This window comes from Kryptolebias marmoratus, linkage group LG6 (genome assembly GCF_001649575.2).
Source record: "Kryptolebias marmoratus isolate JLee-2015 linkage group LG6, ASM164957v2, whole genome shotgun sequence".
Taxonomy (NCBI): Eukaryota; Metazoa; Chordata; class Actinopteri; order Cyprinodontiformes; family Rivulidae; genus Kryptolebias; species Kryptolebias marmoratus.
Genome location: NC_051435.1, coordinates 2,068,079 through 2,084,657, shown reverse-complemented (window position 1 = coordinate 2,084,657; position 16,579 = coordinate 2,068,079). Strand labels below are relative to the sequence as shown.

General features: G+C 46.3%; 1 protein-coding gene across 1 annotated transcript in view; it reads right to left on the bottom strand.

Moving 5' to 3' along the window:
* The window catches only part of LOC108243472 (inactive dipeptidyl peptidase 10), a 96,771-nt gene that overhangs the window by 29,104 nt on the left and 51,088 nt on the right, over positions 1 to 16,579 (bottom strand). The window contains exons 2-3 of the mRNA XM_017428928.3: positions 4,665 to 4,779; positions 3,001 to 3,096 (exon numbers count right to left, since the gene is read on the bottom strand). Coding sequence (XP_017284417.1) covers positions 3,001 to 3,096; positions 4,665 to 4,779 — 211 coding nt within the window. The remainder of the gene's footprint in view (positions 1 to 3,000; positions 3,097 to 4,664; positions 4,780 to 16,579) is intronic.

The window sequence follows — 16,579 nt, the reverse complement described above, 5'->3', positions numbered from 1 at the left end:
CTCCAATCAGAACCGGGTTGGAGCTCCAATCAGAACCGGGTTAGAACTCCTAACAGAACCTCTCATCACCACACCATGCATGTCTATGGGGGCAGTTCTGCAGACCTCGTCAGAACTGAATGATGTTCTGCTACTGATCTCGCTGCAGGTTCTGATCCGTTCGGAAGCTGCAGACGGGGACAGAACCGGGGCAGAACCGGGACCGCGGCTCGCCACCTGTGTAAAGGTGAACCGGACTGCGGAACCTTCGGCTCGGTTCTGCAGGAGGCAGCGGCTGAATTACAATGACTCAACCCGTCCCCCCCTCCCGAACCGAGTCATGACAGCTGACAATGACTGAGCCTCTAACAAGAACCATCCGAACAGAACCCGCTGCACACGGACCGGACCCACAGAACCGGACCCGGTTCCGGACCGACGCGTTCAAGCAGTAAAGAAGCCCAAACCTCGTCCTGGTTCGGCTGGTTCGGTCTCTGGTTCGGCGGCTCCTTGGTGGCTGTCATCCTGATCAAACTTAACGGATCCGGAACCAAATCCTCCCAGAAAGCGGCAGGTGCGGGCGGGTTCGGACGGGTTCGGGCAGGGACGGAGGCGGAATGTTAAAGAGGAGCTGCGGAGCCCGGTTCGGTTCTGGTTCCGTCAGCTCCGACTGAAGATGTGAGGTGTGGAGGAGAAGCGCCCCCCCTCCGGAGAAAAGGGAGGAGAGTCTCAGCTCGGTACCAGAAGCAGCATCTCCCCCCTCTGCTCCTCTCTGCAGGAGGAGGAGGAGGAGGAGGAGGAGGGGAGGNGCCCGGTCCTGTTGGAGCTCTAAACCCGGTCCTGTTTGGGTTTCTGTCTCCTTCCACTCAGTGTGTCTCTCTGCTGGAGGACTGATGGTGTCCTCTCAGAGGTCAGAGGTCACACATCCAAACTCTCATTGACTTCCATTGTCTCTGAGCTCTTAAACAGGAAGTGAGGCTCTTTTTAACTCTCCATAAACTCTGTAGAACCATCAGAACCTCCAGCTGCTCACGGGTTAAGACGTAACGACTGTTATTTTAATTTTTACTTCATTTTTTAAAAATAATGAACAGTTTTTTTTTACAAACAAGCAAACATCAATTTAAAAATGGCAACAAAATGAGAATAATCTGTCCTGTTCTTCGTCTTTGTCCTTAAAAAACACATTTTATTCCTTAGAGTTTGTTTCCTGTTTTACTGATAATATTTCAGCTTATTTCTAATTTCAATGAGTTCTAAAGGGCTGATTGTTGAACTGGATCACATGACATTTTCATTCATCTGTTCTGGAGACAGAAGAATAAATGATTTTAGATCCTAAATCCCTCCAAGCTTTTGGTTTGAGGGGAAAAAAAATCTCATTTTTGCTCTAAATCCAAGTGATCAATCTTCCCTTTTCTCCCGTCTGTCTCTTATCTTCTCCCATTTGTCTGAGGTCTATTTTGCTCCATCCATCCACAAAAACACCCCATAAAGCCGACTTCTCTGACCGCCTCATCACACGCCGCCGCCGAGCCACCGAGCCCCAAGGTCAGCGCCGGGAATGAGACGGCGCTGCAGAGATAGCGGCAAAATGTCACCCAGGAATGAAATATTGATGGACAGAACGGTCCTCACCTCGTCCTCCTGCCTCCAGGCCGACGCAGACGGGAGGAAAACAAACTCCACCGTCCTGCCCGCCGTCGCCTCGGAGCGCCGCTGATCTGCCCGCCGCTAAACCGGCCATAATCAGATTCACTTCCTGTTTATTTACAGCCGACATCAGAACCGCTTCTGGCAAAAAAGAATCGATACGACTTAAACCCGGAGCCAACGTTTGCATAACGAGACGAGAGGAGAGAGACGGCCGGAGGAGGCGGGACCGCCGGCCCGGTTCTACAGGACCGCCGGCCCGGTTCTACGGAACCGCCGGCCCGGTTCTACAGGACCGCCGGCCCGGTTCTAAGGAACCGCCGGCCCGGTTCTACAGGACTGCCGGCCCGGTTCTACGGAACCAAAGCAGAGCTGCTGTTTGTCAGAATCCAACGAGTCGTCATTAATGACACGTCTGAGTCGGGACGGGCTGGAGGGTGTGTGTGTGTGTGTTGGTGTGTGTGTGTGTGTGTGTGTGTTGGTGTGTGTGTGTGTGTGTGTGTGTGTGTGTGTGTGTGTGTGTGTGTGTGTGTGTGCCTTCAGGTTTCTGGTGTTTAAGTCTTGAAATAAATCCGATAAATGGTCAAACTGTTTGTTTTAAAGCTGATTCTCGTTTAATCAACAGCTGACAAAATACAGCTGAACGACAGCTAAACAACAACAGCTAAACAACAGCTGAACAACAGCTGAACGACTGCTGAACAACAGCTGAATGACTGCTGAACGACAGCTGAACGACTGCTGAATGACTGCTGAACAACAGCTGAATGACTGCTGAACGACAGCTGAACGACTGCTGAATGACTGCTGAATGACTGCTGAACGACAGCTGACAAAACTTTTACAATTAAAGCAAAAGCTAAAATCAGCAAAACAGTGCTATCCACTGTTTTGCTGATTTTAGCTTTTGCTTTAATTGTAAAAGCCAAAATTAGTAAAACAGTAGCTAAAACTAAAACTAATGAAACAATAGCTAAAGCTAAGACAGCAGGTAAAATAATCCTTAGTAAAACAGTAGCTAAAAGCTAAAACTAACAAACTGGTCCCTGAAAGCTAAAACTGAATCAAATACTCTGAAGCAGGTTTGAAAACCAAACTTGATCTGAAGGAACCTCAGAGTTTTTTAACCTCCAGTTAAATAATTTAAAAAGTAGAAAAGCTACAAAGCTCACAGCAGATTTACAATCGGCTGTAGCAGCTGAATGTTAGCCGAAGCAGTTATCGTCCAAAGAACATTCAGAAGAAACAAGAACCCAACAGCGCGAACGCTGACTCAGCATTCAATACAAACAGGAAGCAGCCGGACCTCGGCTGAAGCTCGCAGGAAGTGGCCGAAAGCCAGCAGCTGCAGTTTGTGTGGAAACTCACCGTTGATCCATTTGGCCTCGGGGTCGTGAACTTTGAACTCCGGCTTGAACAGGTCCTCCACGGTCAGTTTGGTGTCACTTCCTGCCTGGGTGTCGGCTGCAGAAAGACAAAAGGCGCTTCGTTAGTCATCTGCAGATTTTCTCTTTTTCACCAGAAACACCTGTTTTTACATGGCTCCGCCCCTTTTTGGGAGAAGCAAAAAGTAGAAAATGGAAATAATCCGACTGTGCTGCCTAAAAGGTTTGTTTTATTCCCTGCAGCTGAAATTGTTTTTGTCTGTTAGCAAAATATCTCATGAAGAGTGTGCAAATTTTAATAAAACTCTCAAATGCTAACTAGCTACCTTTAGATGGCCGCCAAAGCTAACTGACACTGAGCTGAAATCTGGTGTGGTGGTAGCTGAGAGTTACCCAGAAAACAGTCTGAGCACCAAAAGATCCAACTAAAGTCTGGCATGAACGGCGGCGGGCGATATGCATTCCTTCAGGGAGTGATGGGTGTTTTAATAAAAATAAAACTTATAATTCTGTTAGTTTCTGTCTTCGGTTCAGACACAAACAGGCTTTAAACGGTGAAACTTTATTTGATTTGTAGGAACATGCTTCAGGCAAGAAACGAAAGAATAAATCTAAATTACAAAACAAAATATTTGGGTTTTATTGTCTGCACTGAAATGAATATTAAACGTTAGATTCATGACATTTTGTTCTGTTTTTGTTTGCATTTTTCAAACGAGCAGCTGAATACAGATCGATCCTGTAAATCTGTGAGAATTATTTCCACCGTTTTCTGTCAGAATCAGCTCAGACGGATGTTTCCAGATGTGCAGAACAAATAAAAACCCGTTCAGACATCCATGAACTCCGTCATTATTTGTAAACACGACGGCTGAAAATGTTTCGTCGGAGGCCGTGCCAGCAGCGAGCGCTGTCTGAGCGGAACATTAAGGCCGAATCACTCTGAGCTGCAGCCATGTTGGCGTCTCCTCACATCTCCACGCAGCACGTTTGTTTATGGAGGTAATGAAACTCTAACCAAGCGTGGAATCCACCGAGGACCACGGAGCTGCGCTGCTTTTACATCTCAATAAAACTCTGTTAGTCCGCGTTCAATAAATAAAAAATAAAAGCACGAACTGCTCGGAACAAACATCGTTTCCTAAATATGAGCTCCGAGACGAGCGCAGCTTCTTCACCACCACATGTGACGGAATTACAGGAAGTTATTCCCATAATAAGTCGATTTTAACACATTAAACGGCGACGCCTCCGTCATTAACAAGCTGACATCACTCCCAGATTTCAGCTGATCCGTTTAATCAGCGTGACGCCACACATTTGCTCGTGGATTAATGTTTATCTAACGAGTTGGATCAGAAAGCTCCAAACTTGTTTGTACGGCAGCAGTTTACCGATCAGTTTTCATCTTCCTCCGCACGGTGGTTTAACGGGTTAACGGGGAATTAAACCAAATACTCAAGTTTAGGAATGATTCAGTCCAAAGATTTGTTCACTAATCTTTCTCCCTGTCATTGTTACAAGTCCACGACCTCCACGATAGATTGGTCATTAATCCGTTGGAGGTTTGGTAGAATTTGAGCCGATGTGCAGCTGGAAACCAGGATTATCCCAGAACCAACTGAAGGACGATGTGTGAAGCCTTGCCTGGTGTCAGGAGGATGACGGACATGGTGATGAGGGAGCAGACCACCAGGATGACCAGCAGAGCGATGGCAATCCCCTTCCAGTTCCTCTGAGGAGGACTCACCCCGCCCAGGTCCTGAGAGACGGAAGGACAAACAGCGTCAGAGTCTACAACCATCAGCGTTAGCAGCGTTAGCACCATTAGCTCATACGGTCAGTGCTAGCACAATTAGCAGTAGTACATCAAACAACGTGGCAGCCATTTTTAAAACATTAAACTATTTACTATTATTATCTAACTGTGAGTTCATAATAAGTTTGACCTTTAACCTCAGAATGACGCAATAGCTTAATGCTAGCACCACTAACATTTGTACCGTTAGCTCCGGAGCTAATATTGTTAGCATTACTAGCAGTGGTAGCATCGGTTCCATTTTTACTGGAAGTTTCCAAATTCCAAGTCAGAAAAATCAACTGGAACGTCTCCGAAGTCGGAATTCTGACTCAGAAAGTCTGATATTCCTGACCGGATCCGGGCTCCAGATCCAATATGGCCGACTTCAGAGTAAAACGTCAGTAATCCAGTCTCTCAGACGTGTCCAGCCTGAATTATCGAACCTGGTATTAAAAAGCAGATAAACTCGTTGTTATCAGCTTGGATTGCTAACAGCAGGTAGCCTGATCACTGAGAACTAAATTAACTAAATTAACTAAATTAACTAAATTAACTGATTTCAGACCTGAGACAGAAACACGGTTAACTCAGGTCTGACGTCATTCCCAGATCCAGTTCCATCAGTGGAGGTAAAAGGAACGCAGCTGTAGTACTGGAGCCTTGGAACCAGTACCACTAGAACCTGCAGAACCATTACCACTAGAACCTGTAGAACCAGTACCACTAGAACCTGTAGAACCAGTACCACTAGAACCTGTAGAACCAGTACCACTAGAACCTGTAGAACCAGTACCACTACAACCTGCAGAACCAGTACCAGGAGTATCAGTACTGTTAGCACTCCCTGCTGCTAGCATCATTACTGATAGCTGAAGGTCACAATGTGCTCCCTGTTCTAAAATATTACCTAATTTTAAGTTTAGAGCATTAAAATATATAAACATTTATCAGCATCATAATCCCTGTGTGAACGACATCACTGAGGAAACTATTCCAGATTGTTCACACAAACTGCAGCAGAAAAAAACAGCAAAAAACTAACTTTTAAATCAGATATTGTTAGCATGGATCCCCAACAGCCGACACACAGAGAGGGATTTATGACCAGAAACATTTATCACAACTAAAACTACACGAACACCAAAATCACAATCACTTTCTTAATATCATATTAATTAGCATTAATACTGTTAGCTCAGTACAGTTAGCATTAGAACGGCTAGCTCTAGTACCATTAGCATTAAACTGTTAGCTGTAGCAGCTAACTAGACTAACTTTCTGTTAGAACAATAGCGTAAAAACATTCAACAGATAGCTTGTTAGCTAGTACCAATAGCATTAGTGCTGTTAGCTCTAGTACCATAAGTACTGCTAGCTCAGTACCATTAGCATTAAACTGTTAGCTGTAGCAGCTAGCGAGACTAACTTCCTGTCAGAACAATAGCATAAAAACATTCAACAGTTTTAACTTTTCTTTAATCACCTCACCACATCGACCAACAGAAGTCTGAATAAACAAACAGTTCATCGTATTAAACAGGAAGTGCCACCGTTTATACTTCCTGTTAGCAGCTAGCGCTTCACCAGCAGGTGAAAATCTGAATGTTTTACCATGAAACGCAGCTCAAATTTACACAAAAAGTCAAAAAGGAAACATAAGCGTTGGGGGGAAGGTGGATTAATAAATGCATTAATAAACCTAAACAGGAAAGAGATTTAATAAATACTGCAGTGTTTACAGAAACAAGGAGAGAAAAAAATTAAAATAAACAAAAACCCACTGAGTAAAAGAACCTTTTAAATATATTGGAAGTATTTATTGACACATTATTGTTTTCACTGAGCCAATTATTCTTGATTCAGTCATTTCCAGTCCTCCATCCACCTTCAGACCAGATAACTGATAAATATTAAGACTGTTTGGACCCAATTTGTTTCTCAGGAAGCAGAATCACAGAAGCCATTAACACGGGTCACATGGAGATTCCTGCTTTCAGCCCAATCCTCGGCGCCGTGGAGGATTTGTAACGGGGGGGCTTTGCACGATCCGCTCTGTAAGCCTGAAAAATTAACCGGAGGAGTTCCTGATACGGCGTTCTGAGCTGAAAAGCAGGAAAGCATCTGCATGGTTCAATCAGCGAGTGTGAATTACAGCCTCTGACCTGTGGAAGCCATTCCTTCTGCCAGGACTCACTCTTTGTGCATCTCAGCGGGTCATTATGCCCCTCAGACAGAGCCGTTTATCTCTGGCAGCAACACGAACAGCAGCCATTGGCATTCAAGGGCTCAGGCTTGGTTTCAGCAATCTGAGTGACCATTGAGTCCACCCTGTGTGTGATATTATCTACAGTGAAATAGCTATACTGGAGGGTTTCTGAAGCTTTCGCCTGCAACTCTATCTCTGAATCCTGGAATTAGGGAGTTTTCCACCGCGTCTGCTGCTGACGATAAGGTGAATTAGGTTCCCCGCCGCTATAAATTTCTCCTCTCTGCAGTTTTTTCCTGCTCTCAGTTATCCACAAAACCCTGCAGGGGAAATACAGAGAATCCAGCCACACAAACCACCACTTAATACATTGGCTGACAGGAGGGGAGGAAAACGGTCACCAATCAGGCTCCAATCAGGCTCCTCTGGTCCACTCTTATTCTGCAGGTTTAGAATATTCAGATCCTCACCATGTATTTGTACTTTGTGTATTTGTACATACTTACAGAGTGATGGGTGAGTTTATTAACTAGCAGGGTAATAATTCAAAGTCCTGCAGAAAGAACTAGTAGGTTCCCGTTCTCCAAGGAGAACGTCCTGAGGAACGTTTCAGTCCTCTGGTTCTCAAACGTCTGAACAAACCGACGCAGAGCCTCGTGGACCGTCGCTGGTCCGAGTTCACAAACATGAATAAGAAGCCATTTAAGAACCGTTCTATTCGACTTTCTCTCGATGGAACAGCCAGACGATCTCCCAGCGGTCTGTGTGAGAGACGGGGGGACAAATGGACACGTCCATCACAGGACAAACCATCCAGACCTGGAGACAACTTAGAGTCACCAATGAACCAATTAATCTAAAACCGGAGTCTCCGGTAAACTCCACGCGTCCGTGAGGCAACAGCTGAAACCACTGCACCACAGCGTTTGGTGTTTAACAGACCCCAGAGGGGTCCAGAGCCTCAACTTTGAGAACCAATGAGTGAAATAATAAAGGGAGGGTTTTTACTTTATGTTTTTGGATGTGATCTAAATCATCATGGCTGTAAAATCGTTAACCCGTGACGAAGACTCGATGGATCTGACTAAACAACAACAAACTACGAGTTCATTCTCCCTCAGATCTGCTGGGAATTCAAACATTCATCCTTAAAAATAAAAGTCCATAAACTGATAAAGTCTTCATTTAATAATTCTAACAGGTTTTATTGATGCAAAGACTTAAAAAAACCCATCAAAACTCCAAAACTGGATCTAAATTTAACTCCAAACAATCCCTCCGTAAACCAAACTTTTCTGAATAATTTCTCATATTTTAGTGAAGTGGACACTGGGACACTGGGACATTGTCTCAGACGCTCTGAAGAGGAAGTGTGTCACCCTGACCAGAGACACATTCGTCTCAGTCCCCCTCGGACTCATAACACTAATCTATTATCAGGACGCCACCGAAGGATGACGAGTCCTTGAAAACTGACACTTCTTCTCTGTTTTCCACTTCCTGTTGGCGTGACAATAACGACAGGCCTGTAGGTCCAACCTGCGGGACAAATGTTGGGTTTAATCAGGAGGACAGGCCGAAGACATGTCTCTGCTTCAATCAGAAGGAAATTAAAGACGGGTTTTACTTGATAATCTGCAATAAAATTACAACCAAAGCACATCTGGAAACTAAAACTACGTTTTTCTTCACTAAATAGTTCCTGGTTTAACTCAAGGTTTAACTAGTTTAACTTGTTTAACTCGAGGTTCTCCTCCTCAGCCTGTCGTTTTTTTTCTCATCACATAAAAACAGAGTTTGAGCCACGAGGAGAGAAATAAACTCCTGACAGGCTGACGGTGGAAACAAAGACAGCCGAGCCGCCAAAATAAAAGCACAAGGACAGAAAAACACGTCTTCTGTCCAGCCTTTCAAAACAATCCGCAGCGAACTCGTCAACATCTATCTTCACTGGTTTAAAGTTAAAGCTTTGTTCCTCTGCTTGTCGAGCAGAAGTTTCCTCTCAGATAAGAATTATTTCACCCCACAGTCAAAGTTTAATGGGGTTCTAAATTAAAGCAAAATAAAATAATAAAAACAGCTCCGTTGTTGTTTTGGGTTTTTCCACTTTGGAAAGTTTGTTTGTGGACGAGGAGCAACCCGAGCAGAGCGGTCCCGACCAGACAGCTTCTCTGACAGCAGATTTCTTTCTGTCATTAAAAATCCTCACAGGATGAAATTCGCTGCTGTTGGCGCGGTGGTGCAGCGTGTGGCGCCGCGGGCCGAGGTCAGGATACGAACCGTCGAGCCGTGAGCACGAAAACAAACCGCAGCTTTCAGAAAGTAAAACACGGCGTCACCGCTGGTCCGAACACCCAGAACTCAGAACATCGGCCTGTTTGCTCCGAGCCGGTAACTCAGAGAGAAGATGGCCGACACGGCACTAAGAGAACGCCACAGCAGGAGCAGACAGGAAGTGGCTCGGATCACCACATCCTGTCCTCAGACTCTCTGCTCCGGGTTCTGGTTCGATCCGATTATGGAGCATCGGGACGGCGAGGTGCCGAAAGATTCCCGCCGCTACGTGGCGGCGTGGGCCGGACTTTGGAGTACAATGATGCTATCTTATGCATAAACCTTTTGGACCGGACCAGAACCCAGAACCGCTGCTGGTTACAGAGAACCGGTTCCTGTTTTCCTGCAGAGGCAGATTAAAGCAGCAGATATTCTGATCGCAGGGATTAAAGAGCAGACAGAGACAACAGAACCGTCGGGCCGGGCCGGGCTGAGCCGGGCCGAGCCGAGCCGAGCCAAACCAGGCCGGGCTCAAGAAGTCCAGATCTGAGACACTCAGGAGTGTTTCAGTCCGCGGGTCGGGACCAGAAACCTGCAGGTTGGACGAACCTGAACCATCTGAGGTTTTCTGTCCGTCTGTTAGCAAAATATCTCATGAACGTAATGACTGCATGAACAGCTGATCAATCCAAGATGGCCGCCGCAGCTAATCAACCAAGTCAGTCAGTTTTACAGACACTGAGCTGTGGGAGTAGCTGAGAGTCATCCCCAACAGACTGAGCTGCAGCTGAGAGGCGGCGGGCGATATGCATTCACTCACTCACTCACTCACTCACTCACTCACTCACTCACTCACTCACTCACAGAAAGCTGTTCTTCAGTCGGTTCGTCTCAAACAAAAAGATTTATTTTCTTCTCTTTGATGTTTGTGTTGAAAGCAGAACGATTCCGTCGCAATCAGAGGAGGAAATCAGAGTCATTTCCTCCAATCACACGTCCTCAAACTGTCAGCGAGAACGTTATTACAGGAAGCTGCCTCTGAACGCCACACGGCTGCTGCTTTAAAACACCATCCTGTCGTAGAAGAGCCCAAACACGGAGACAGGAAGCGCCTCTGATTACGACCTGCTAACGAGCCGGTATGTGTTCAGTTATTTATAGCGCTGCGAGCTCGGCCCGGCTCGGCCCGGCCCGGCTCGGCTCGGTCCGGCGCGTTCTCTGACCTTGCTGAAGGTCCTGAGGTTTAACATCCAGATCTGATCCAGAACCAGCTGAATGTTTGGAACCATCCTCCGGTCCGGGTGATGCCGGATCATCGGTAACGTTCACGGCTGACAGGAAGATCAGTGATTGGACGTAAAATCTGATTGAACAGAACACCTTTAATCACCTCTGATACACAGAGGTTCTCCAACGATTCCACCGAGTCGTTCTTTATCCAACAAACAGGACGGAGAACCCGCAGGTTCTGCTTGTGTGATAACACAACTTCTTCCTTGTTAAAAACCACGTCAGCAACAGGAAACAAACCAAGAACACAAATAAAATTAAACTTTCTAATACAACTAAATGTCCCACCAAAAACTGAGCTTTTAAACTTTTATTTCCTCATCGTGGGTGGAAAATGAACAATAAAGTCCTTCAGGTGGAACCTCACGGTCGGAGGACAGCTGGTGACGTAAACTTGGGACAAAATTCATGAATTCTGAGTTTCAGCCAACGAGCTGTAACAACTGGAGTCCTGGTGGCGCACATTACTTCCAGGAGACCTCAGACACGAAGACCTGGACCCGATTTTATCCTCCTCCTGAGGAGGAGCTAATCAGGACCGGTCACCTGACCACGAGTCTCTGAGACTCTCTGAGACGTCCTCAAACATCAGCTGCTGTCAGGGAAGTGTTTCCATCGGAGTCACGACTCGATCAGATGAGGGTTTGATTATCTCCCCTTCCGGCAGAGGGATCGATCTGCCCTCAGAGCTTCATCTGAGCCGAGCCGAGCCGAGCCGAGCCGAGCCGGACCATCCGGACCCTCAGAGAGAAACGTTTACACCAAGAACCAGAACAGGAAGTCCAAATATCTGCAGTAAAGCCTGGTTCTCTGCAGCAGAACGACAGAGGATCTCTGAGTTGATCAGCTCAGAGAGACGACTGACGGCTTCTCATCGCTCCAGAACCAGAACCAGAACCAGAACCAGCTGAACGGTTAGGATTACTTCACAGTAGCAAATATAACAAACTATTCTTATTATCCAGAGCGAAACAGAAACACGGATCTTTACTGAATTTCAACACAGAGTTTGTTTTTTTGGAGCCATCTGAGCAACAAGCTGATGAATGAAACTTAATTATTTCATCTTTCAGGCTCCAAACAAATAAAACAATCCTTCAGTTGGAAGCTTCGCTGCTCGGCGTCAAAATTAATGAGGGGAAAATTAAAAATCTGCCGTTTGACTCGGAGTTTGGTGACATTTTCTCCTTTTCGGCACCTAACCTTGAGAAGTTATTGGACTGCTAATAATCAGACGCATCAAATATTCATCGGCAGGACTTTCTGATGGTTGCATCAAAAGGAAAATGAAAAACCTCAGAAATGGAACAGCAGGGGTCGGACAGAACCGGCGCTTTACAACATATCAAAGAGAAGGCCGGGAACGAACCGGCAGCTGTTAGAAGGAAGGCTTTTTGTTGTTCAGGTTCTGCGGTCCGGTCCGATTGTTCTGTTTACAATCAGAGTAAATTTCCTGCATCTCAATTAGAGCGGGGAGAGTGCGCTGCCTGCAGCGGCGTTTAATTTTTAACGCATTTCAGGAGCTGCTGAAGCACAAACACGTCTGAAACGGCGAGCGGCGCTGAGGAGTGGATTAGTTCCCCCTCCGAGGATCCGGAGCCGGTCCTGCAGCCTCAGGTCTGACTCCTCTGGGCCACAGCTGATGACTCAAACTATGTAATTGCCTTTTAATCCTTTCGAGGATGTGTCAGCGTCAGTTAATTCGGGGCGCCGGGCGCCTCGGGACGCGGAGAGGTTTTCTGACATGTAGGTCACCCAGCAGGAAGTTCAGACTTCCTGTGACACAGCCAGACTCTTATTTTGAAAGGTATTCACGAGCTTTCATTTTAAAACCACTTCCTGTTCGCTCTTTGGTTTTTATGACGACATGGAGTCAAAACACGGACCCTAACGGGCGGCCATGTTGGAAAACAGAACCCGGCAGTCCTGAAGGAAAGCATATCAGAGTTTTAATCCAAGATGGCCGCCACAGCCACATCTTGAGACCTGTTGGCTCTCAGAGGATGTGTTCAGGGTGACTCTCAGCTACTACTTCCTGTTTAGAAGAGAATCCTGGGTTCAGAGCTCCTAACGGGGCTGAAGAAGAAGAATAAAGAGTTTGGATCAGAACTCAGACATGAAGCAGATTATTTTAACTTCACTAAACACAGATAAAAGACGACCACCTCTGAATTACAAACACTGGAACATCAGTGATCTTTCTCTGCGTTTCGCCTTGATATTCAGAAAAAGATGAAGATGTGAGCGGAACATTTATTAGGCTGACCTTAGAGAACGACACGCCGGGAATTTCAAACCGCCGCCACGACATTTACAGCGTCTCCCTCTGAAGGAAGCGTTTCTAACAACCTGACGCTGAACTCCTGGCCGTCCTTTCTGTGACAGTTTCCTGTCAGAGAAAACAAACAAACAGTTTACCTTTAACCCATGAAGACAAACTGCATTAATGTGTCAGACGTTCTGTGTTCCAGCCTCACTGAGGAGTTTAAATAAAGTGTCTTCAACCACATTTACTGAGAAGTCGGAGCTTTAATTATCTTATCTGCTCTTTGATTTTCTTTAACCTTCATTTAGAGACAGCTGCAGTAAAGATAAACATCAGTGAACAGTGTTCCTGCTGAAAGCTAACCTCATATTTCTGTTTGTTATCATGGCTAATAACTGCTCAGCTAACTCAGGCTAACGGTGTTAGCTTCAGACCTACTAACCTAAGCTAATAACTTCAATTAACACCTATAATTTGTTTTACTTTTATTTGAGAGTAACTACATGATAAATATGTTATTTGATGGTTAACATTTACAAGCCGACAGGAAGCAGGAACCTGGAGGCTCAGGTTCAGGTGACCCGTCACTGTTTTCACATTTGGAGTCAACCAAATTCAAGATGGCCGCCACAGATAATGTCCATTAGCTGACAAACCTGCATTCCTTCATGTAATGTTAGTTTTTAATCATAAAGATGATCCGTTTCCCATCCCTCCTGGTTCTGTCTTCACCTTCAGCTCTTCCTCTCACTCTGTTCATCTTCCTCCTCCTCATCGGACCCGTTTCTCCTCATATTTTCTTAGATCCCCCCCTTCTCTCCTCGCTCCATTAGTGTGAATTACTGTTTCCTGGCCCAGAAGATCACAACATGTGAACGAGCACCTCTTACTCACAGGAAGGTGGGTTCTAAATTCTCTCCTTTAATCCCGATGAAGACTCCATTATCCGAGGCGAGGAAGACGTGTTGTCAGGCCAGGTGCTTCGTCTACAAGCCCCCTCTGACTGCCGAGGTTCTGGTTCTGACCCTGTGGTCAGCCAGAACTCAACCTCTCCTCCAGCTCAAATTATTTCTGCGGTTAAAGGCGACGGCGGCGCAGCGTGTGAGCGGCCAGAGTCAAACAAGCCTGTTTCTTCCAGGGAAACTAAAAGAAATAAAATTGGCCGCGTCGTACATTTCTGCCGCCAATGGCGCTGAAAATCTGAGCCGGTTTGCCCACCTGTCTGTGGGGCTTTCAGAGGCTTTAAACTTTTATTATTGAAATGTTTCAACATGGCAACAGTTTGTGACGAGGCCAGCAGAGAAAGGCTCGTTTGGGTTCTGACCCAGTTACCTCCATCCACTCGTCATGGGGCTGAATGTCAGATTAGTTTGGGGGAAAACGGCTCAACTAACAACTTTAATGTTTTATTAAAGTTTAAATTTGTGAATTTTGTCACACAGTCAGAGTTTTAGAGGCTCAAATACATCCATACATCCTCCTGAATCTGTTTAAAAGTGCTGAAGGTTCTAGAAGGTCTTTTAATTTGACAGGGCCTGCTAACTTCCTGTTAGTGATCATGGTTGACTGCAGCTGGTAGGTTTTGTTTGCCAAAATAAAAATGATTTGTTTGGATTGACCAACACTCATCTGTCCTCAGAAGGAAGGAAGAAACCAGGAACCACCAAGGCTGCCATGTCCCACTGTCCCTGTCCACCAGAGTCCCTGTCCACCAGTGTCCCTGTCCACCAGGGTCCCTGTCCACAGAGAAGACAGTCCTACATCACCACAGACCGAGAGGACCAAGAAAGAAGCTCTAAAACCTTCAAGCTGGACTGAAACCTGCAGCTGTCCACATGGATGAGACAAATGTCTTCTGGAGAAAGGTCTGATGGTCAGATGAGACAAAGACTGAGCTGTTTGGACACAAAGACAAGAAGGACATTTGGAGGAGACAAGGTGAGGCTTTCAGAGCTGAGAACACTGAACCAGCTGCCAGGCATGGTGGTGGCAGCGTCATGCTGAGGGACTAAGTGAGGAGGACTACGTCCAAACTCTTCATCTTCACCTCAAACCAGCAGCTGGACGACTGAGACGAGGACACAGTTGGGTCCAACAGGACAAAGTCTTCTCAAAGACCGGATTAAAGACTCGGTTCTGTTTCCACGAAACCAACCAGTCTGACTGAACTCCACCGAGAAGAGTCAAAGATCAGCTGGTTGATGGAGACAGACAGCCTGAGGACCAGGGGACACCTGCTGAGGGACATTTAACCAGACGTTAAGGTGGATTTATCTAACGTGTTTCTAAAAACCACTGAAGCTGTTTGTGGCAGAACCGTCCCAACCAACCAACCAACCAACCAACCAATTAACCAACCAACCAACCAATTAACCAACCAACCAACCAACCAATTAACCAACCAACCAACCAATTAACCACCAACCAACCAACCAACCAACCAACCAACCAACCAATTAACCAACCAACCAACCAACCAATTAACCAACCAACCAATCACTGAAGTCGACAGATTTATGTCTGAGCTGAAACTTTGAGCCTAAACTGAAGTTTAAATAAATAAAAGGTTGATAAAACAAACGTTTAAAGTGACACGACTCCATGTTTGCGTTAAAGGCAGGCGATAATGTTTTTACATTTCAATACAGATCTCAGACAGCAATGACTGAATTCACCTCCAGAAGTGATTTAAGATGGCTGCGGCAGCCAGTTCCACAGATCCTGAGCTGAGAGTCATCCTGATGTTTGTTGTTTACAGAAACACAGAGGAGGTGTGTTTGTGACCGCAGCCGTCGAGGTTCTTCACCTGGAACTAAATTCAGCTCAGAAAATCTCAAATCTAAAGCCCGTCTCAGCAGGAAGTAAAGGAACGTCTGCGAGTTATTTAAAGATGTCCGCCTGTTCTCTCTCAGCTCCGTCATGAAACTTTGATGAAGAGGAAGGCGGTCAGGAGCGCCGGCGCCATGAACCAACACCTGCTCTGAGCCGGTCTGAGGTCTAACCCGGTTCTGTTAGAGCTCCAACCTGGTTCTGAGGTCTCCACGCTCCAGGAGACGGTCGGACTCTCAGGGACACAGACGCCGTCAGAACATCGCAGCTGAAAAATCAGAACAATAAAACCTGAAGCTGAGTTTAAATAAATAAACCTGCTGCAGCCGTCTAAGCTGACAAAATGGCCGACTTTCCTCATCGCAACAACACTTCCTGTCAGACATGTTTGAGATGGCGTCCATGTCCCTCTGTCCACAGCTGGGACTGTGGACAACCTTCAGGACGGGGACGCAAGAGGAACTGCGACCCCAGGCCAAGAAACAGACTGATGACGGAACCCGTCCTGTCCAAGGACGACAAGAACCGAGTTCAGGTCAGAACAGGTACTGTGGGCGCTACAGGTGCTGCAGCGGGTCAGGGTTCTACTCTGGAACACTGTAGGGGCTGGGAATCGAACCCCCGACCCTCGGATCAGAGGACAACCCTCCCTGTAAAAGTTACATTAAAGCTGCTGCCAGCGGCTCCTTCAGGTCACCATGGTAACCACACACCTGTGTCTGTCACTCCCTGACAGCACTCTTAACAAGACAGGCAGAAACGAGTCAAAATGAAAGGCTTAGAACTCCCTGACAGAACCGGGTTAGAACTCCAATCAGAACCGGGTTAGAACTCCAATCAGAACCGGGTTGGAGCTCCAATCAGAACCGGGTTGGAGCTCCAATCAGAACCGGGTT